The sequence below is a fragment of the Eriocheir sinensis genome, chromosome 52, assembly GCF_024679095.1.
Source record: "Eriocheir sinensis breed Jianghai 21 chromosome 52, ASM2467909v1, whole genome shotgun sequence".
NCBI classification, from domain to species: Eukaryota; Metazoa; Arthropoda; class Malacostraca; order Decapoda; family Varunidae; genus Eriocheir; species Eriocheir sinensis.
In genome coordinates, this window is record NC_066560.1 from 2,289,183 (window position 1) to 2,312,552 (window position 23,370).

Genomic DNA, 23,370 nt, shown 5'->3' on the forward strand with positions numbered 1-23,370 from the left:
TACCTATATTGTGGGGTCAGGGCCTGGGGGATAACCTTATGATAGGTCCTGCCTCCTAAAAGCAAAAATAGACAGGAAAAAATGAAAAAATTGTGCCGATGTGAGTGAAAAGTGCTGAAGCCAAACTTGCCTGGGTGAAAATGGCGAAGAGAAATGAAGCAGAAATATTTTAAGTGGAGGGATTAACTGGTTTCTTGCCAGGCCAAATGTCAACCCTGGGATTACGGTTACAAATGAGATGATTGGAGATAGATGTGGAGGATTCAAAGAAGGAGATAAGGGGTCTGAGGGAGGATTTGAGGAGATTCATAATCATCGTCAATGACCTGAAGAAGGAACTAGTTTCCAGAGGTGAAGAAGTCAGAAAACTGAGGGAAAAAAACTTAAAGCTGAAAAAGAGAAGTGCCAGAGATGATAACATTGACAAAATAAAGGCAATGGTGACAGAAGAAGAAGAAGAAGAAAAAAAAAAAAAAAGATAGGGGGAAGTAGTGATAGTGAAATGGACGTGAAAAATAAGATTAAGAAAATAGTTGATGTGGATGTAAATGTATGGAAAAAAGAAAAGGAAAAGGAAAAGATAGTTTCAAAGAAATTCTAGAAAAAACAGGAAAGTGAAAGAAAAGTAGAGATGGAATGTGAGGTTGTTCATGTAATAAGAAAAAAGGAAGACTTGGTTAGAGAAATGGCAGAAAAGAAAGTGTGATAATCATGGGTGCTAAGGAAGAGAAAATCCAAATGAAGGAACAGAGAGAGAGAGAGAGAGAGAGAGATCAGTAAAGTGAAAGAATTACTGACAAAGTTAGATGAAGAAGCTGGAAGGGTGACAGAGGAGGTGGATGAGGTGACAAGATAAGGGAAATATGAGGTAGGGTGAAAATAGACCAATTAACCCTTTCACGCACCACAATGCGATTTGCAGCAAAACAGAATCGTCTACATGAGCTTTTGACTTGAATCGTGTCAAAAAAAAAATTAAATTTGCCAAAAATAAAGTATCTTTCAGCATCACGTCAATTTTTTTTTTGCGTCAAAGATCCAAGCTAGACCTATAAAAGAAACTAATTGTCAACTCTCTTGTGCCGTTGGATGTGAAGTGATAATTGCCCGTGGTTTAGTTGCCTCTCAGCAGGCAGCCTGTGAGCGCGACAGTCATCCCTTTAAATTGTTTTTTTTTCAGAGTCGGTAAACTTTGCTATTTATTTGCATTTCTTGATTTTTTTTTTCTTTCATAAGGCAGAATACAGTACCCTCTCGAGTTTAGCGCTATCCGAGTTTCGCGATCCTTGAGTTTAGCGCTTAGTCCTAAATTCTTACCATCATGACTTTCGCGCATTACTGCCACGAGTTTCGCGCTCCTTTGACATGTATAGGTCACGTCTACCTACCGTCGGCGTCATGTGTGCTGCCTTAAAAGGAGGTGTCCAACCATTGGGGCTATGGGCAACCGCGGTTGCCCATAGCCCATTGCCAGGAGCGAGTTGTTGGTTGTCCATATGAATGGAAAACAGTTATGAGTACGAGCGTGGGTACCTCATGGCTGTATGTAAACAAACAGATGACAGCAGTGGCTGAGGAGTGAGGAGCAGTGAAAGATGGCCCACCAAAAGACTCGTAAAATGGACTGGCAGAGCTGCTTTGCTTACTACTTGATTAACAAGATAAGAGAACATCCTGTGCTGGGGAACCACAGTCCAAAAAACTTTTTTCTCGAGTCTATGAAAATTGTAGATCTCCCAGTGATGTTTCCCTCTTCTTCTTTTGACCTGTAATGCATGGCAGCGACGGTGAAAAGTAACAGTGGAAAATAGCAAAAGGGCATAGAAAACCAAAATCAGGGAAAGAAAAGAACAGAAAAACACCTAAGTTCAGGGTGAAGTGTATAAGTGCACACTGTGAAGTAAATAAGGGCCACTTTCACAGTCACTGTTTGTTACCAATGGTGGCGATCGACGCTACAGTTTTCCACATGAAATTATCCTATTGGGTAGTGGTGGCTGCAGAGATAGCGACAGGTGTTGAGAGTGTGTGGTAAGGTGCAGGGCGAGGCTAACCCCAAAACCGCCACGAGGTGCCGTTGTAAAGGCAATACCTCCGACACCATCACATCACATCACTACCCATCGGCCAGTTTCACGTTGAAATACTAGGGCGGCGATCGACGCCATTGGTAACAATCAATACAAACAAAATGCCTGTGAAAGCGGCCCTAAGTGCATGTTGTGAAGTATAAAAGCGTGGAGGAGGAGGACCTAAGAAGCGATACAAAGCATTACAGGTCAAAAGAAGAAGGTCCACAGTACAATGGCCGGTGTTGTAAGAAATATCTTCCTGCTGAAATTAGCCATTCTGCTGTCCACCACGCATGAGCACTGTGGGGATACACAGCATTAAGAGTGTTAATTTGCCTGGATTTGTTCTTTTTTGCCTGCCAAAACCATTGATATATAATAATGCCAGGAAAAAAGAATACTTGTGGGTGAAATCGATAAAAGTTTCGCCGCACGGTCAGGCCATTCCGCGAGACCCCCTTGGGAGCCCCAGATGGATGTCGCAGTGGAAAGAGAAATTTATTAAACTTTTGGTGCGTGAAAGGGTTAAGCCAAAATTAAAGTCACAAATGGCAACCGAGATGATTATAGGTCAGAGTGGAAAACTAAAAGGTATAGAACAATATAAAGACATATATAAGGAAAAATATGACCATAGAGGAAAGAGGTAAGATAAGGGAAATTGTGAACAAAGTAAAGCACAGAAATTAAGATAGAACAGTCAGACAAAGAGTGTTTTTTCGGAGTGTGTGAAACGACAGTGATGAAGTGGTGGATCAGAAAGAGGAGAACAAGTAGAAAGCAACAACAATAGGAAAGAGAAGGGAACGAAAAAGTTTAGGTTAAAGCACACTACTGTCGACAGACTTATATTAAAAAAGCCAGAATTAAAAGACTACCTGAGCAAAGTTAAACCATTGTAATGTGCAACACTGAAATTAAACTATCAAAAGGTACAAAAAAGGTAGAAAAAGAGGAGTGCAATTATAATATATAGAAAAGACAAAATAAGAAAGAGTGGTGGAGGGGTGATGATATTGTTCAAATCATATTTAAAAGTGATAAAAGTGAGAACAGGACCAGAAATTACAGAAACTTTAAGTGTTCCATTACAGTTGAAATGCGGTGAAAACTGAGAGTAATGGTGACATACGTGTTCCCAGACACAGCAAGCTGGGCAAATGAAATTTAAAACGACATGTTAGAAGGCAGAAGTAAAGCATTTGCAGATATTACCAGAAATAGCAAAATGTAATTCTAACAGGACACTTAGACCATCTTGCAGTGCTGGCAAAATTGAGGCTGAAGGAAAAGTGGGTGTTTGAAAAGAAAGGTGAAGTATAAAAGGAAATATTGAAGATAGAAAAGTTGCAGGAAAAAAAAATAAAAGATGAGTATAACCGTGAAATGGCAGAGGCCTCAAGTGAAAAATGGGAAAGTGTAAAAGATAGTACAGATATTGAAAAAGTTTTTGGAACATTTAAAGAAGTAATGTTAACTACAACAAAAAAAGTGTTAGGGATGAAAGTGGTGAGGGAGGGAAATACAAGTGGAATGGATGTGTTGGATAAAAATGATTTAATCGAGATGGAAGGGAGGAGGCAACTGAAAGGACACAGCAAGAAACTGAGAAACGGGACTTGTTTGAATGACATAGAGGAGTACAGTTTTCCATACAGGAGTGTAGATACATGGAATGGACTAAACAAAGACGTTGTTGAAGCAGTCAGTGTCCATATAATGAAGGAAAAGTTGGACGAATATAGATTGGTAGACAGGACTATCCAAGCTTGAGCTCAGGCCCTGTATACAACAAATAGGTATATACACACATAAAAATAAATTGTAATAGGTAACCGCTCATAAATGTACATCCAATAGTTCAGCATATCTGATAATCCGGCATGAGGCTGGTCCACTATAAACCAGATCAACAGATTTTTACTGTGTCTTACTCTACTCTCACATGTAAAAATGACCATTAGATAAGCTCAAAATCTATGCATAAGTAATGAAGGTTACAAACTTACTCTCTCTGATATGGAGAACTCCAGGCCTCTTATATTTGGGTCAGATGAAAACTTTAGCTCCTTGACCATATGGGTGATATTCTGAAGCCTTTCACGTGGTAACTTGGCTGTTTTTCTAATAAACTGTGCTGCCTCGTTATCACTTAGTTTTCCTTGCACCTTCTGTCCTTTAGCTATCTTACAACACTGAAAAATAAAACAAAGCAAAAATATCAGTCACATGCTTCATCATAAGTTTGTCCATAGTGGTCTTTATATCATAACATATAATTCTTCATTGGTGATACACAGTAGCCAATTTGAAACTTAATGTGATTTTGCTTATGAAGATTTGAAAAAAATTCCCCCCCAAAATCTGATCACAGAGAAAAATATTCTTAACCCCTAAAGGGTGGGGATGTTCTGATATTTTCCCAAAAATTGCTCACTTTCCATTATCAATTTCACGGCTCTGTCTAAGCCAATAGATTTAAATTTATGGGGATTTCCTATATCCATCCTTCCTCTTCAATCTGCCACAAACCCAAAGTCTCTACGTCATGTAGATGAAGTGCACTAACTTTTAGCAAGCAGCAGCCCTACATTCAGTGTGGTGCATAGGTTGTGTATGGTGCGGTGTGGTGAGCGGCCCTCCCCCTGCCCCGTGCTCAACCCTGCTATAAAGCCCCTTCATTACACTCATATTCTGAATTTGATAACACTGAAGGTTGGTGAGATGCATCCTCAGGTTCTTCAATATCACTTCCACCATCACCGTAATGACATTGATCTACAAGATGGCCATCAAAGTGAGGTTGCACAATAACAGGGCTCAGCTTTCCTGATAAGACAAGGGTTTGGAGTTCAATGCATCTGCCGTCACTGTGTTCGCCCCTAACATTACTTTCAAGGCTTCAAAAAGTCACTTTCAGCACTCTCCCAATTCTGCTCACACTTAAGAGTTCTTTTGGGAGTAAGAGGAGGCTTATGGACTCGAGGTCACTGGCTGTGGAAACTCAGTAACTGAATCAAATGAGGAAAATTCAAAAATCTCTCTTCCTGCCATTGTTACAGCCACAGAAACACTAAGAATGGCACAAAGTAGTTGTGTGGCAGTCAAAGAGTCATGCTGACCCATAAATCCCCACGCAAACTTCAAAATTAGGGCAGGAAAAGGCAGACTGAAAAAAAACATCACCTGCCCTTTACGGGTTAATAAAATAACAAGTCTGAAAATACAACAAGGTTCTGACAACAAGATGCCTGAAGACCTAATGTCATTCCAAAGAGCAGCAAACTGGAATATGGAAAGCATTTGGGGTCAATGTCAGCAACTTTCTGAGGTAGTTGGTATGAAAAGGTTGGATGTGTGGACAGGACAATGAACACAAATGGGGATGGCCAGCATTACCAATTCTGAAAATAGTAGTCACAATAATCCAAATTTTACCCCTGGATTGTATGTTGCTCATTGTGTACATTTCAAGAGGGTGGGAAAGTAAGGAGAAAAGCCATGTAATGGATGCCTTAATTCAAATTGAAAAAAGAAAAAAGAAAGAAAGAAGTAACCTGAGCAAATTGCCTTGTATTGTTTCATAGTTGGCATTTTCTTGCATAAATATTACTTTTGCAACTGAAGTATACCGTACCCTCCTGAGTTTTGCTCTATCCGAGTTTCGCGATCTTCGAGTTTCAAGTTAGTCCTAAATTCTTACCACCCCAACTTTCATGCATTATCGCCCAGTTTTGCACTGCTTTGACATGTACGGGTCACGTCTACCTACCGCCGGCGTCATGTGCACAGCCTTAACCCTTTCCTTGCTAAGCGCTCGCAACGAGACTATCCCCCCCAGGCGCACTTGGGTACCCCAGCAGGGGAAGGGGATCTCTTTTAACCGCTGTATCTCAAAAACTATTCATCACAGCTAAAAAACAAAAACACCATTGGAAAGAGGAAGCCAAGATCTATAAGATTCAGTTATGTAAGCCTCTCCTGCGAATGTACAGGCACGTTCAGAGGGTGTTTTTTGCTGCGAGTGCGACTGGCGCTCGCAGCAAGCTTTTAGCACCACCAGCAAGTGATGCTAGTGCTCGCTCTTTTAACCTCTGTATCTCAAAAACTATTCATCACAGTTAAAAACAAAAACACCATAGGAAAGAGGAGGCCAAGGGTTATAAGATTTGGTAATGTAATCCTCTCCTGGGAATGTACAGGCACGTTCAGGGGGTGTTGCCTGTGAAGATGTACATTTATACATGCGTGACGGTCAGCTGTAAGGCAACTACTGAGTAGATCTCTTGATGATGGGGTTCTGGCAGGGCAGTATTGCCAACCGCAAAAATTTACAACTATTTGGTCAAAATATCAGTCATGTGAAGCTATGCAAAAATGCCGCTATATTGGACAAGAACATCCACCAGTTGCTCGTCCATAGATTTTACACGCTAGGCTGATATGATTTTCCACCAAATTTTGTGGAAAACCCACTGAATTGGCAATGCTGTGATGTGAGAAATAGTGTTGGAACACTCTCATACACCGCAAATTTGAGTGTGACTGGAGCTCGCAGCGAGCGTTTAGCACCACCGGCAAGTTACGCTAGTGCTTGCTGCGAGCGTTTAGCAATGAAAGGGTTAAAAGGCGGTGTTACACTGGCCGTTTTCCTCCAACTGTTACCTGCATTACTTAAGTGAGCGAGTTGTCAGTTGTCTGTAAGGATGGAAAACGGTTGTGGGTACGAGGAACCGCAAGGCTGTATGTAAACAAACAGACAACGGTAGTGGCTGAGGAGTGAGGAACAGTGGAATATGGCCCACCAAGAAACTTGTAAAGTGGACTGGCAAAGCTGCTTTGTTTACTATTTAGTTGACAAGATAAAACAACACCCCGTGCTGTGGAACCACAGTTCAAAAAACTTTTTTCTCGAGTCTATTAAATTGTAGGACTCCCGGTGTTGTGTTCCTGGCTGTCCTCCCGCAAACTAAGCAAACTAAGAGGTGAATGTAAACAAACAGACTTGATGATAAACAGAGCTGTTCTCACTCATCCCCTTATGGCAGGGGTTCCTAACCCAGGGTAAATTACCCCAAGTGGGGTAATTTGATCTTTTCTGTGGAGTAAATGGGTGACAGAGGGTGGCCAAGAAAAAAAGAAGTAAAATCATGCCCATTGTGTTAGGTTATAGATTCAATATAGAATGATTAAGACAGGCTGAAGCTGTCCTTTTTAGTCAAAAGTTATTTGCTTTTCTGCAAAATATAAAACCAACAAATGTATTGATAAATGGTAAAAGTATGGGTGATACCGTGAGGCGTGTTAGACGTGTGATGGACCATCCACTGACTTGTCTCGTACAATATTGGAAACAGAGCCGGCCCTAGCCTCTTATTTTCACTTAAGAACATAAGAACATAAGAACGCAGGAGTCTGCAAGAGGCCGGTAGGCCTGTACGAGGCAGCTCCTTTGACCCTAAGCTCCCGTGTATCTAACCCCACCTAATATCGCTGTCCATGAATTTATCTAGTCTATTTTTGAATGTGACAATTGTATTGGCACTCACCACATGACTGCTAAGCCTATTCCACTCATCCACCACCCTATTAGTAAACCAATTTTTGCCTATGTCCCTGTTGAATCTGAATTTATCCAGTTTAAACCCGTTACTTCGTGTCCTACCCGGTTCTCTTACCAACAAAACCTTATGAATGTCTCCCTTATTAAAGCCCTTCATCCATTTATAAACCTCGATCATGTCTCCACGCACCCTTCACCTTTCTAGAGAATGCAAGTTTAACTGTTTGAGTCTTTCCTCGTATGGCAAGTTTCTCAACCCCTGAATCATCTTAGTCATCCTCCTCTGCACCGATTCTAACATTTTGATATCCATTCTATAGTAGGGTGACCAGAACTGAACCGCATAGTCAAGATGAGGTCTAACTAATGCTAAATATAGTTTGAGGAAGACTTCGGGGCTTCTGTTGCTTACGCTCCTTGAAATAAATCCCAGTACCCTATTAGCTCGATTTCTAGCTTGAATGCATTGTGCCCTTGGACGGAGATCAGAGCTCACTAAGACCCTAAATCCTCTCACTTTTAGACCTACTTATGAGAGTGTCATTTAAGCAATAGTTATGTGAGGGGTTGTTCCTACCTACACTCAGAATACTGTACTTCCCTACATTGAACTCCATCTGCCATTTATCCGCCCAGTCATATAATCTGTTGAGTTCACCTTGGAGAATACTAGCGTCCTGATCCGACTCAATTACTCTACCGATCTTGGTATCATCTGCACTTGTCACTCCTTAATGAGTTTTGCATCTCAGCCCATAAGTGATTGCTCTCTCAAGGCCCAGCCACACCAGGAAACTTTATTGGGCAGCAAAGAGAGAGAGAGAGAGAGAGAGAGAGAGAGAGAGAGAGAGAGAGAGAGAGAGAGAGAGAGAGAGAGAGAGAGAGAGAGAGAGAGAGAGAGAGAGAGAGAGAGAGAGAGAGAGAGAGAGAGAGAGAGAAAGAGAGAGAGAGAGAGAGGGAGAGAGAGAGAGAATGATAAAATAGAGAAGTTACAATGAAGTTAAAAAACAGATATAGTATGTATTATGGTCTATGCCATGCATCAAAGAAAAATTCATACAGGACATGAGATTGAGCGGCGATCATGTTAGTGCTTGCTTGTACTGTTGTACACTGCCGTGTACAGTCATCGTCAGAGGCAGTCATGGCACAGTCATGCATCACTTATTCTGAGGACTGATTTAGTCCGATTTACTGAAAAAAAAAAAAAATCTGTGAGATGCCGCGCTGCAAATGTCTTCGATGGTTTTCTAAGTACCGCAAAAAGTACCACAGGATTTTTAGTGCGGTCCGCGGTAGTGCGGTATTTTCAGAAAGTTTGCGGAATGCGGTACTTTTTTTTGTGATGCAGTACTACCGCACTACCAAACTAAGTACCGCACTTGCCCACCTCTGCCTAATAGTATTCTCCAGCTTGGTGTTCCTCATCCTTCCTTCTTCTGAGTTTTCTTTCTCTTGGCCTTGGATGTTGCATGCCAGCTTCTCTTTTGGTCCTTCCATTGCAGATAATTTTGTAAATTAATGTCAGAAATGGTGCTTCCCCTCTGTGAGTTGGGAAAGCACTGAGTCACGATGATCCACTATCCACTCACACACAGCAGAGAGGAGGGATGTCAAGTGGCAAAATATGAAGAAAAAAATAATGATAATTATTCTAATGTGAATTACACGAAAAATACCAGTATCACCATCATACAACATGGTGCGGCACGTGTGAGGCAATGACGCAACACTGTGGGGCATTTACAGTGTACACGGAAAGTATCGTGCGCTACTGCCGGAAATCTGCGAATTATGGTGAGGTTGGCTATCATACAGTGGAGCCGATTCGCACCATTTTTTTAAGTCTTGTATTGCCTCCATGAGCGCGGGAAATGTGAGGGTATGTCTCTGGGCTGACGGTTCTCGCCTCAGTGCTCAGTGTGCTGCCATGGAGAGAGAGTGTACGACACTTTTTCCATTCAATAATGCCCTATATACCTCCTTTTCCTCCCAGCCTTTCTATTTTTATGCTACGGTATCTGCATGGCTCCAGCCAACCTCAGCAATGAAGAAAAGACCAGAATTTTGGCATGGAAGACTGAAAATGTGCCAACAAAAGAAATTTCCAGACGTACACGGCAACACGAAAGCACCATTCGCCGCCTGATTGCAGCCGCTCCAGACACCATACCTCTAAGAAACCAGCATCTGGGAAGCCAAGAAAGGCATCCAAGGCGACTGATACCCTCATGAAGCGTGAGGTTATGAAGGATCCGTGGATTACAGCTCATGGACTGAAGAAGTTGCACCCAGATCTGTTAGGTGTCTCAGAGCAAACCATCCAGGAACGGCCACAAAAGGAGCTTGAACTACCCCCTTCTTACAAAGCAGATGAGAAAGAAGAGACTTGCATTTGCATGCAAATACTAGGAGTGGACTCTAGAGCAATGGAGGAATGTGCTTTTTAGTGATGAAAGCAGTTTCAGATGCATCAGAACACGGCAAGGGAAAGTGAGGTGTCCCGAGAACTCCAACCGCTACTTGCCTCAGTACACAAGTAAAACCGCGAAACACCCTCCAAGCGTAATGGTGTGGGCTGCATTTAGTGGTGATGGGGGGCATGGAAGGCTGTATTTCCTTCCTAAGGATGCAACGATGACAAGTGAACACTACATGCAAGTGCGGGGCGCGTGCAATACTTTCCGCGGACACTGTAAATCTTGCACAGTGATGCAGTTTTTAAAATTTTGCAGAAAAAATTCCTCCACCTGATATTTCACACTCTTACCCACACTTTGAGCACAAAAAATGATTTTCCTGTTTTTCAGAAATATTCGTCAAAAAACACACCTGGCCGCTCCCCTCAAGCAGACGGGAATGAGCCAGCGAGCACAGATGTACCATAACTTTTCAGTCTTTAGTTTCTAATGCTGGCTCCACATGGTTTTCACAGTGGACCCAGCCAGGCCCATGGCTCTCCAAATGACTTGTGCTACTATGTCCTTTTGCTTGTCAGGTGAAGACACAATTGATGGCATGAAAAAAGATGGGCAGCAAGGGCTGCATAGGTGGCAGGTGATCAGAGGGTGCAGAAGGGCAGTGCAAACAGCAGAAGCAGCGATGGTTCCAAGCTTGCATAGACAGCATCCTCACCACACATTATGGATGCCTGTGAATATTTACACATATCTGGCCTCTTGTGACGTCGTGATGGGAACGTAGTATGGGGTGAGGTCACGCAGTTAGTTACACAACAGATTTGGTTCATTCTTTGCCTCCACCTTGCATAATATATGGGTTTGACTTGTGCTTAATTATTTCCATTATTTTATATTATTTTAATTATTATATTATTCTATAATAGATTCACACCATCAGGATCAATTTGGTGTGAGCATAGATTTCCTCCCCCTCACTGAAATTAAATGGTTAGAAACAATCTCCGATGGCATGTCTTGGACCACACGACACAATCAAAGGCAGAGTTCCCCATCAGTCACACCTCCACAGGCTGGGACGGGATTTAAACTCCATGGACACACAACAGTGACCAACACTTCTTTCAGTGAATCTGTACATGGACAAAAGTGCTCGATACATCTGAGAGGGGCCTTAGGCCACTCGGCAGTGACTGGAAAATCCCAGGTGGTAGTGGCGGATTCGAACCTGTGTCATCCAGGACTCGGCGTAACGCAGGACCAACACGCTAACCACTCAGCTACCGCCACCCTAAATGACACATTTATAAAGTGGCCCACAAAAATTTAAGCTAGGGAGGTGGGAACGTAAGTTGAAAAAATGTTCACACGTACTCTATTTCCCATACATAAATGGGTCTATAACACAGGGTTTGTATCTTTCATTATCTCATGTCAAATCATAACCAATAGCAAAGCAACTGATGAACAATTTATATAAATGAAAGTATTTGATATGTGTGAAAACTGACTGAGCAACAATATATTTTGGAGCACAAATAAAAACATCTTGGGTTGGGCATAATGAGTGAGGAAGCAAATAGTCAAGGTAAAAAAGACCTATTGAAACATAACATGCATCAAGGGGATAATCTTATAATTGAAGCAGTGGGAAATAATCTAAATGGTGAAAAATATTAAGTTCTGGAATTGGGCAAAGGAACTAGGAGACTAAGTTGGAATTATAAAATGAGGAGCAATCAACTTAAAGAAAGCACAAAAGGAAAAAGATTTGGAAGTTATATATTCCAAACAACCTGTCCCAAGAGAAACACACAGGTGCAATTGCAAGAGGGTCATATAAGCTCCTTACAAATATTAGAGAGGTATTCCACTACACAGATAAGGGTATGAAGAAGTTGATTGTTCAGTTGTTCAATCAAAATCAGAATATGAAATGAAAGTGTGGTCTCTCACTTTACCTCAATAGGCAAGTAGATTTTCTTATTTTCAGGAGCAACTTGCAAGAGGTTAAGTTTTGGGAAGCGAAGCTGTATGTGGTACTTCTGGGTGAAGTACTGTTGCACAGTGCACTTCTTATCCTCATGAAGAAAAGTCTGTTTATCTGCTCCTAAGTCTCCTATTTCCACCACCTTGTAGGTTCTTGGTATGTTTGAATGAGTTACCCGTACCTGAAAATAAGTAATGCATCACATTAATTTTAATAATTGTTCACCATATCTGACACTAATAAATACAAAGCCAAATCTGATCTGTTTTCAGGTGAATATATTATTATGTATATGTAATCTACCTAAAGGGGGCCTTCACCCCCTCGACTTCCCTAATGGGGGGGCTTCACCCCCCTCAACCCCCTAACTAAACTAGCCCCCTTAACCAACTTAACAAAGCCCCCCTCGACCCACCTTAACTATATACAGTAATCCCCCCTCCATCATGGGGGTTACGTTCCAGACTCACCCGCGATAAGTGAATATCCGCGAAATAGAAATACTCTATTTAAATACACCCTAGGCATGTTTTTATAAATATAATGGTACTTTTAAAAGCATTTTAAGGTCCTTAAACACACTTTTAAAACGATAGAAACACACCGTACACTGAAAGGAGACACGCGGAACTGTGACAGAATAAGGTGAGCAGCTTCTCTCCCTGCGAGATGCGAAGCAGCGAGATGCTTCAAGAACACAACAGCCAATCAGCGGCCGAGAAAACAATACTGACGCTCTGATTGGCTGAATTGGTACGTACAGCCATTCTATCGTGATGCGCGAGATTTAAACTAATAAACAATGCTGTGGAATGCCGCAAAATGGCGAAAATAAACGTGATATTAAAAATAATAGGTCTAACAGAAAAAAAACGTGAAATACCGAGACCGTGAAAACTGAACCACAATATCATGAGGGTTTACTGTACTAACCCAACATAACTTTATGTAACCTACATAATGGGCACATTGAGGAAGGCGCCAGCGGAAGGGGAGGGGTAGGGCAAAGCTCCACCAATCACAAGACGTGGCTTCCTCACGCATGCGCAGTCCTGAATCCTTTCCCATGGGACTCGCCTGCTTACAGCTGCTTCCTGCGCGTAGTGTTGCTCTGTGGTGTTGTGTTTTGTGAAATTTTCTTGAAAAATTTAATTTATTTCAAGCCCTACGATGTCACCCAAACGTTCTGCCGTAAAATATATATAAATAAAAAAATAAATATAAGGTTGCTACTTCGTGGATTTTCGCCAATCGTGGTGGGTTCTGGAACCTAACCCCCGTGATAAACGAGGGACCACTATACAGTCACATACAATACACATATTCAATGTTTTAAATATATCCTACATTCCCTGTTATAAAAAAATATAAAAAAATAAAGTTTGTTATGTTTAACCCTTTCGTTGCTAAACGCTCACAGCGGGCACTAGTGCTGGCCGGTGTTGCGAGAAATATCTGCCCGCTGAAATTAGTCCTTCTGCTGTCCACCACGCATGTGCGCTGTGGGAATACACAGCATTAAAAGTATTAATTTGCCTGGTTTTGTTCTAGTTTGTCTGCTTGTGATCTTTGTGAGCGGTGAGGGAAGTATGGAAACAGTAAGCAAGTTGAATCTCTCTGCGAGCTATTTTGCGGCTGCGGCGGCAGTTTACGTTCAATAGGCATTGAATAGTTAATCATGATACAGGTAACTCTCGATTTACGCGAGTTTGGTTTACGCGTTTTTGAAATAACGCGGGGTCCAAAATCAAAATAAATGTTTAATTTACACATTTTTTCACTTATATGCGATATTTTATGGAGTGGCCACCAGATGTCTCACGCAACTGGACTCACACGGCGCCGCGGCCACACAGCTGAGCTCAGTTCTTCCCGTGCGCCACTTGAACAACACAGTACCCACACTGCCACGCTACTCAACAACAACAACACCCTCGCTGCTGTGCTACCACGAGGGGAAGGGCAGCCAGAGGAGGATCCATGAGAGGGAGAGGAGTCAGAGTGATACAGTAGGCAATAAAGGTACAAACCTACCTCTTGTTTGATTTACATTGTTTTTGATTTATGCGACCTCTTCAAGGACACAATATTCGCGTAAATCGAGAGTTACCTGTATTAGCGATTTAATGATTTATAACTAAAAGAGTTTGCAGATTATATCATAACACACACAAAACTACCAGAAGCTATAGGTTTGTCCAACTAACTGTACCAAGGATCACAAACGTGTTTTCAGAACTGCCAGTCAATTGTAAGGCAGCCACCTTCAACTGCGGCTTCAAAACGACCTATTCTCACTTCCCATTTGCTGCCTATTACCAAGGTTTTTGAGATGACAAGGAAGTAAAGCTGAAAAAATTGTGATAACAAGGGAGTAAAAAAAAAAAAGAAAAAGAAAAAGAAAAAAAAAGGGCATTTTTTTCCACGGGTCAGAACCAATAAGCGCTTTTTCATGGATTTCAATACCTCAAGTTTCGGGATCCTCGAGTATAGCGCTATATACCTTCGGAATGAAGCAAGCGCGAAACTCGAGAGGGTACTGTATTCCAAGTAGATGCTATAATGCAGAAATAAGATACACATATTTGTTTTGCACCAGTAATAACTGAATATAAAGGATAAAAACACCATGCATGAGTTATATTAGCTGTAACATCCCAGTAAGATGCAGGAAATATTTTTCTTGTAAATAAATGCTCATCATTAAAGTAGAGTTTTACGTCATTACCTTCATTTTTTTCAAACTGCTGGTAATCTTCCTTTTATGGTATGGTGATAGGGGCTGATAAAGCTCACGGTCAGAAATATCAAGCAGCTCCTTGATGAATTCAATAACACTCTGTTCTTTGTAGAAGGCAGCATTCACCACTGAAATTATGCAAAATCATTAACAATACAATGATATGTGCCATTTTATTTATGAGCTTTATAAGCTGTACAATTGCCAATAACAATCTAACTTTGGATTTTATGTACCAAAATGTGTAAAACAAAGAAAAAAAAATCTGTATACCATATATATTAATTGAAAAATCAACTTCATGTAAAAGTCAACTGCATTTACCAACTATACAGCAGGCACACCCAATATGCATCTTCACAATACATAATATGTCTATTATGAGAGGTCTTGAAAATATAATCCACAAATTCAAAGTGCACGTGTCAAACCCTTACTACGCAAGGTGGAGGCAAGGAATGGCCTAAATTCATTGTGCACACCGACTGCATGACATCCACCCTGTATTATGTGCCCATCATATTTTGGATACAGCCACTCGATCAAACACTGATTGCAACATTAAACAGTTCTACAAGCAGCAGGTGTACAACTACTTATGCAATGAGACTGATACCTCAGTGGAACTTCAGGCTATGGAAGAACTGATCAAGTGTAATGCCCCGCGAGCTTATTTTCTATCCTTCCTATTTCTCAACACGGCCTCTGCGTGTATCGAAATAACACGAGAAATTAATCAAGACAAAGTGAGGGTATTCGTCGGCTGCCTGGGATTGAACCCGCGACCAGCATGACGGGAGAGCCACTCCTTACTGAGTCGGCCAAAGAGGTACCCCACTGGCTAAGTGGGTTATGGGAGGCTCGTTCATCAGGCCGTTGCCGCACTACACGGCTTTCCCCCCTATGTAGATTAATTTCTGTGTGTTGACAATGTCCCTTTGAGACATACCTCCAACTCTTCCCATTTTCTATTACCCTCGGAGCATGGGCCATCCTACCTGTTACCCCTATGAGGAAACTCAACAGAACTGCAGGAGAGGATGCCCACCGCTATGCCACCAGTGTAATACCCCGCGAGCTTATTTTCTATCCTTCCTATTTCTCAACACGGCCTCTGCGTGTATCGAAATAACACGAGAAATTAATCAAGACAAAGTGAGGGTATTCCCCGGCCGCCTGGGATTGAACCCGCGACCAGCGTGACGGGAGAGCCACTCCTAACCGAGTCGGCCAAAGAGGTACCCCACTGGCTAAGTGGGTTATGGGAGGCTCGTTCATCAGGCCGTCGCCACACTACACAAGAACATTACTGACATCAACAACCCTGATTTAGTAACCTCCCTCACCACCTCCGCCAGTAGCTGAACCCTCATCCATCCCTGCCAGCATGTCTATCATTGCATTTTGGCAGTGTTTTTCAGTGAAGGATGCAGTTGACTTTCTTCTCAGCGGTTGGGCCAGGATAAACCCTGCTACGATAAACTATGCCTGGTGGCTACTTAAGGTTTACTTGTGCAGCCGACAGGCCACCATCTAACCCCTGGCGGCCACTGAGGCAGCCACACTGTCGGCCACACAAGCTGTACCCAGCTTCCAGCACTTAACATAATTCTGGAGACACACCGCTATACTTTACTGAACAAGGCTGCTATTGAAGCCCCACCTAGAAGGTGAAGAATCATGAAAGCATACATGCATCAGACTGGCTGTTCATTTTCAGGGAGGGTGAGGAAGGTGGGAAGTTGATTTAGTGACTTATTTTTTGCCATTCTTGACCTTGAAGACTTCCTTCTCTGCTCAGGTAAAAGATTGCCTGATTACTAATTCTCCCAAAGGATAAGATGCTCTCTTGTAAGTCACCTCTTGGTCTGCTGTGGGTCTCTCTCGAGACAGCCAGCCGTTCCCCTACAGAAGGAGCTCAGAGCTCAGTGACCGATCTTTGGGTACGACTGAGACCACTCACACACAACACACCGCGACGAGGTCACAACTCCTCGCCTTATGTCGCGTACCTACTCACTGCTAGGTGAACAGGGGCTACATGTGAAAGAAGATAAACCCAACTTATCTTCGCCCGGTCGGGGAATCGAACCCCGGTCCTTCTAGTTGTGAGGCAGATGCTCTAACCACTGAGCTAAGGGCCGTGTGTGTGTGTGTGTGTGTGTGTGTGTGTGTGTGTGTTTACCTAGTTGTAGTTTTACAGGGCCTGGGCTTTACGCTCTTGTGGTCTCGTCTCCGTATCTACATTTATCCAACTTTTCCTTAAAGCTTTGCACACTCCTCGCCGATACTACATCCTCACTTAGTCTGTTCCAAACCTCTATATTTCTTTGCGGGAAGCTATATTTCTTTATGTCTCTCAAGCATCTTCAATTCCTCAATTTTTTACCATGTCCTCTTGTGTTCCTGGTGGTAATTTCTTCTTTTAGTAGTAACTTCTCATTGTCTACTTCTTCCATTTTGCTCAATAATTTGTAGATTTGTACAGGTAACTCTCGATTTATGCGAGTTTGGTTTACGTGTTTTTGAAATAACACGGGGTCCAAAATCCAAAGAAATGTTTAATTTACAAGTTTTTTCACTTATACACGATATTTTATGGACTGGCCACCAGATGTCTCACGCAACTGGACTCGCATGGCTCCTCGGCCACACAGCTGAGCTCAGTTCTTCCCGCGCACCACTGAACAACAATACAGTACCCACGCTGCCACACTACTCAACAATAGGGGTGGGCAGGTACCAGTACCAGACTGCTCGTTACCGGTACCAATACTAGCCAGTGGCTCATGGTGTCCCTCATTTCTTCCTCACATGAGTGAGGCTGAGACTGAGTGCCTTAGTGGATATCTCGGTGATATGGATATTCTCTCTCTCTCTCTCTCTCTCTCTCTCTCCACTGAATGAAGTGAATATTTATTTTTCGATAGAAACCAACCTCGATTGATTTACATTGTTTTTGATTTACGTGACCTCTTCAAGGACACAATACTCGCGTAAATTGAGAGTTACCTGTATTAGGTCTTCCCTTTCTCTTTTTTGTTCTAGTGTTGGTAGGTCCATTTCCTTTAGTCTTTCCTTGTATGTCAATCCCTCCAGCTCTGGAACCATTTTTGTTGCCATCCTTTGTATTCTTTCTAGTTTCTTATGTGTTTCTTCTTATGGGGAGACCACACTGCCTCTGCATATTCCAACTTTGGTCTGATAAGTGGTAATTAATTTTTTCATCATATCCTTATCCATGTAGTGGAATGCTATTACTATATTTCTCACCATGTTATACATGTCACCGAATATCCAATTAACATGACTCTCTGGCTGTTTGTTATCTTGCATTATTACTCCCAGATCTCTTTCTTTGTGTACTTTCTTTAATATTTCACCATCTCCCATTTTATATGTCCATTTTGGTCTTCCTTCACTCTTTCCCATTTCCATAACATGACATTTCTTCACATTGAATTTCATCTCCCATTCCATACTCCACTTCCAAATCCTGTTTAGGTCTTCTTGCAGAATTTCGCAGTTTTTACTGTTCTTATATGTCTTAGCAGCTTAGCATTGTCTGCGAACAGGCTCATATAACTATTTACTCCCTCTGGCATGTTATTAATATACAGTACCCTCTCGAGTTTTGCGCTATCTGAGTTTCGCTATCCTCAAGTTTAGTGCTTAGTCCTAAATTCTTGCCAACACGACTTTCGTGCATTACCGCCACGAGTTTTGCGTTGCTTTGACATGTACGGGTCACCTCTACCTACCGTCGCCGTCATGCGTGCTGCCTTAAAAGGCGGTGTCCAACCATTGGGGCTATGGGCAACCGTGGTTGCCTGTATGCCCAACCGGGAGCGAGTTGTTGGTTGTTTGTATGAATGGAAAACAGTTGGGAGTACGAGCGTGGGTACGTGGGTACCGAACGGCTGCATGTAAACAAACAGACGACAGCAGTGGCTGAGGAGCAGTGGAAGATGGGCCACCAAGAGATTTGTAAAATGGACTGGCAGAGCTGCTTTGCTTACTACTTGATTAACAAGATAAGAGAATATCCCATGCTGGGGAACCACAGTCCAAAAAACTTTTTTGTACATCTCCTGGTGTTGTTTTCCTCTTCTTCTTCTTCTTTTGACCTGTAATGCATGGCAGTGACGGTGAAAAGTAACAGTGGAAAATAGCAAAAGGGCATAGAAAACCAAAATCAGGGAAAGAAAAGAACAGAAAAACACCTAAGTTCAGGGTGAAGTGTATAAGTGCACACTGTGAAGTAAATAAGGGCCGCTTTCAAAGTCACTGTTTGTTTTTATCATTACCAATGGCAGCGATCGACGCTATAGTTTTCCACGTGAAATTGGCCTATGGGGTAGTGGTGGCTGCAGAGAAAGCGACAGGTGTTGAGTGTGTGTGGTAAGGTGCAGCCGCCACGAGGTGCCGTTGTAAAGGCAATACCTCCGACACCATCACATCACATCACTACCCATCGGCCAGTTTCACGTGGAAATACTAGAGCGGCGATCGACGCCATTTGTAACGATCAATACAAACAAAATGCCTGTGAAGGCGGCCCTAAGTGCATGTTGTGAAGTATAAAAGCGTGGAGGAGGAGGACCTAAGAAGCGGTACAAAGCATTACAGGTCAAAAGAAGAAGAAGGTCCACTATATACTGGCTGGTGTTGTGAGAAATATCTACCTGATGAAATTAGCCATTCTGCTGTCCACCACGCATGCGCGCTGTGGGAATACACAGCATTAAAAGTGTTAATTTGCCTGGATTTGTTCTTTTTTGTCCGCTTGTGGTCTTTGTGAGCGGTGAGGGAAATATGGAAGCAGTAAGCAAGTTGAACCTCTCTGCGAGCTATTTTGCGATTGCGGCAGCAGTTTACATTCAATAGGCATTGAAAAGTCAATCATGATGTTAGTGATTTAATGATATATAACAGAAAAAGTTAGCAAATTATACCATAACACACAGAAAAGTACCAGAAGCTATAGGTTTGTCCAACTGTACCACGGGTGACCGCGAGCAACCGCCCTTACTTTAGCAGACAACACCACGTGGATCACAAGCGTGTATTCAGAACTGCCAGTCAATTGTATGACAGCCGCCTTCAACTGCAGCTTCAGAACGACCTGTTCTCACTTCCCATTTTCTGCCTATTATTATTTTCAGATAACAAGAGAGTAAAGTCGAAAAAATTGTGATATCAAGGGAGTAAAGTCGAAAAAATTTCATTTTTTTTTCATGGGCCGGAACCAATAAGCGCTTGTTCATGTATTTCAATACCTCGAGTTTCGCGATCCTCAAGTTTAGCGTTATACCTTCGGAATGAAGCAAGCGCAAAACTCGAGAGGGTACTGTATACTAGGAAAAGTATCGGGTGCCAATACCGATCCCTGAGGCACTCCACTCTCTACAGTTCTCCATTCCGATTTTATGTCCTTAACCACTGTTCTCATCTCTCTTCCCCTTAGGTAGCTTTCCATCCAGTTCTTCATTTTCCCTTTCAATCCTCCTTTATTTTATGGTTTCCATAGCAGTCTTGTATGTGGAACTTTGTCAAACGCCTTCTTCAGGTCTAGGTAGATGCAATCAACCCATCCGTCCCTTTCCTGTATTTTATCTGTCACTCTTGAGTAAAAGCTCAGTAAGTTTGTCACACATGAGCGCCCTTTTCTAATCCATACTGTTTACTTGTGATTAAATTTTACATACTACACTGGTCAGTGATATGGGTCTGTAGTTCAGGGTTTTTTCCTTCCTTCCACTTTTGTAAATGGGGACCACTTCGGCCCTCCGCCACTCCTTAGGCACTGTACCAGTTGTTATTGAGCATTTAATGATGTTATATATCGGTCTTACCAGCTCATTTCTGCATTCTTTCAATATATACCCTGAGACTCCATCCGGTCCTACAGCTTTCCTCTCTTCCAGCTCCCCCAACAACTCATATATCTCCTCTTTATTTACTGTAACTTCTTACATATGAACATTCCTTGTGGCTCATTAAATATTGATTCATTAGTAAAAACTTGCTGGAACTTTTTGTTTAGTAACTCCGCCATGTCGTTAGGTTCATCGATTGTCACATTCCCATCGCTCAGTTTTTCAATTGTTTCTCTTGGTTTAACTATTTGTATTTACCTATTTGTAGTCTACTGGGCCCGAGCTAAGCTCTAATAGTCCTGTCTCCATATCTACATTTATCCAGCCTTTCCTTCATTTGTTGGACACCTCCACCACTTCTTCCCGCAAGCTGTTCCATGTGTTAACACTTCTATGTGGAAAACTATACTTTTTAAAGTCACTCAAATAGGTTCCTTTATTAAGTTTCTTTCCATGTCCTCTCAGCCCCCGCGTTCTCGCAGTTAAGAAGAGATCATCTCTATCCACCTCATCAAACTTATTTACCAACTTATACAGCGTGATCAGATCTCCTCTCTCCCTTCTTTGTTCCAGTGTCGTCAAGTCCATCTTTTTCAATCTGCCTTCATATGTCATATTCGAGAGTTCTGGGGCCATTTTAGTTGCAATTCTCTGTATCCTCTCCAACTTTCTGATATCTTTCTTTTTATGAGGCAACCACACAACTGCAGCATATTCAAGTTTTGGTCTAATCAATGTTGTTATTATTTTCTTCGGGGGTGGGGGCACTAATTTTATACGGATTTTGGAATAGTACGGGGGTGCCGAGTCCCTAACCCCCGAACTATTTGAGGGACGACTGTACATTTACTCTTAGAATGAGAGCTCAAACAAGTAAACTTTCCAAATAATAATCTTAATCACTCAGTTTATTCAATCTTCACTTACCATCAACATTTAGGAGCATTGTGTTGTCTTTCCATCCAACAGGTCTTAAAGAGCCAAAAAACCCACCCAAGACCTCTTTTCCTCCTCCAATGCCAAAAGGAGTTCCAAAATCTCTTCCTGTTGAGAAAAATTTGTTGCGACCAATCTTCTCATATTGTAAGCAGAGGTTGTGTTGGAAAATCACTTCTAGCATCTGTGAAACAAGAAAGAAAGATTAGCTATTACCATCATGTGTGTGTGTGTGTGTGTGTGCATGCGTATGTGTATATGCGCACATAAGACCCTGCTTCTTTGAAATTTCCCACCATCTAGCAAAAATTGTCATTCTCATTAATTTACCAGTATCTTCATTCTTCATTCCTTTCACTGGTAAGCCTTAGTACTGGCTTCCTTCATCTATATTTACTCATACTTAAGACTTCAACACTTTCAAGGTGGCAGTAGCAAGATACCTCTCTATCCTAATATGGACAGTGTTTGAAATTCCTCCTGTCCTGCTAATATGAGAAGTGCTTTGCTGTTTTTTGTTTGTTTATTTATTTTCCTCTTGAACTGCATCCTTGATTGTATAAAAATTATTACAACCCTTTTCAGCTGCTCACTATCATTGTCAACAAACCAGTACTGTTCCAACATTGCCAGCCTGTACTTTCATCCCCTTTATACCACCACTCATGTTAGTGTCAGGCCACTCATGGTAGTTGTCAGACGGTATGAATAAATATCCCCATCTCTTTCCACAATGAGTATAAAACATTCTAGTCAAACATATCACCTTCCTACATGCCTTCGTGCTCCTTGTAACATTATTCCACTTGTCACAGCAGTTTTTCTCCACTCTGTACTTCCTTTTATCTTACACCAGAAGAAGTAGTCATGGGAAAAAAAAAAAAAAAAAAAAAAAAAGCCCACTAAACTACCACTCCCCAGAAGGAAAATTGGTGGGGCAAAAAAAAAAAAAAAAAAAAACGGTTTGAGGTGTATTGATACTCCCCTCATGAAAGAGCTTGTCACAAGGTAGAAATACAGGCAAAGGAAGACTGTTCCACGGTTTGCCGATGAGAGGGATGAAAGAATGATGTTCATAAACATTTGCATAAGGAATCTGAACAGCATAGGGATGAGATAGATGGCCATATTTCTAGTCCATCGCATTTGCAATCTTCATCGTAAGCCGGTACTCCTAGTCAGTGACATCTGTGGAATGATGGTTGTGTATCATTGCCTGTCCAGGACCGTGCGAAGGTTGGCTTACAGAAAACAAAAAAAAATAATTATATTGATAAAAATAGCCATGAAATGTGTTACACATGTCAAATAATTATGATTATTTTTTTAACCATTAAGTTGCGGAAGGTTTCGGCATGTCTCTCCCCACACGCAGGGGAGTTTTGACATTCTGTTGAAAAGAGAGATTGTTTTTAACATCAGTTCTTCAGCTCTCAATGCTTCTATCGCAGGGCAACTGGCAGCCTGTGGTCCGAATCTGTTCCTTCTGAGTGCTGAAGCTGGATCCCAGGCTCAGTAGTAGAAAATGTAATTAAATAAAACGAAGGTCCTGGTGATGAATACTTGCAGGTTATTTCCTTGACTGACTGTAAGAGCTAGTCAGTCAGTCAAGGAAATACACTTGCAAGGATCATCACCAGGACATTCATGTTATTTAATTCTATATTTTTTACTCCTGGAGCCTGGGGTCCAGTTATATTATTTATCCAGACTTCTGCATACATCTGAACTTGTCTAACTGGACCTTTCCTCATAAAAGTTGAGTAGCCC

At 41.9% G+C, this 23,370-nt stretch overlaps 1 protein-coding gene across 1 annotated transcript in view; it reads right to left on the reverse strand.

Annotated features, from left to right (window-relative positions):
* LOC126982882 (protein argonaute-2-like) overlaps nt 1-23,370 on the reverse strand; it is an 88,665-nt gene that overhangs the window by 41,465 nt on the left and 23,830 nt on the right. The window contains exons 5-8 of the mRNA XM_050835160.1: nt 21,592-21,784; nt 14,774-14,913; nt 12,017-12,226; nt 4,082-4,267 (exon numbers count right to left, since the gene is read on the reverse strand). Of these exons, the coding sequence (XP_050691117.1) occupies nt 4,082-4,267; nt 12,017-12,226; nt 14,774-14,913; nt 21,592-21,784 (729 nt within the window). The remainder of the gene's footprint in view (nt 1-4,081; nt 4,268-12,016; nt 12,227-14,773; nt 14,914-21,591; nt 21,785-23,370) is intronic.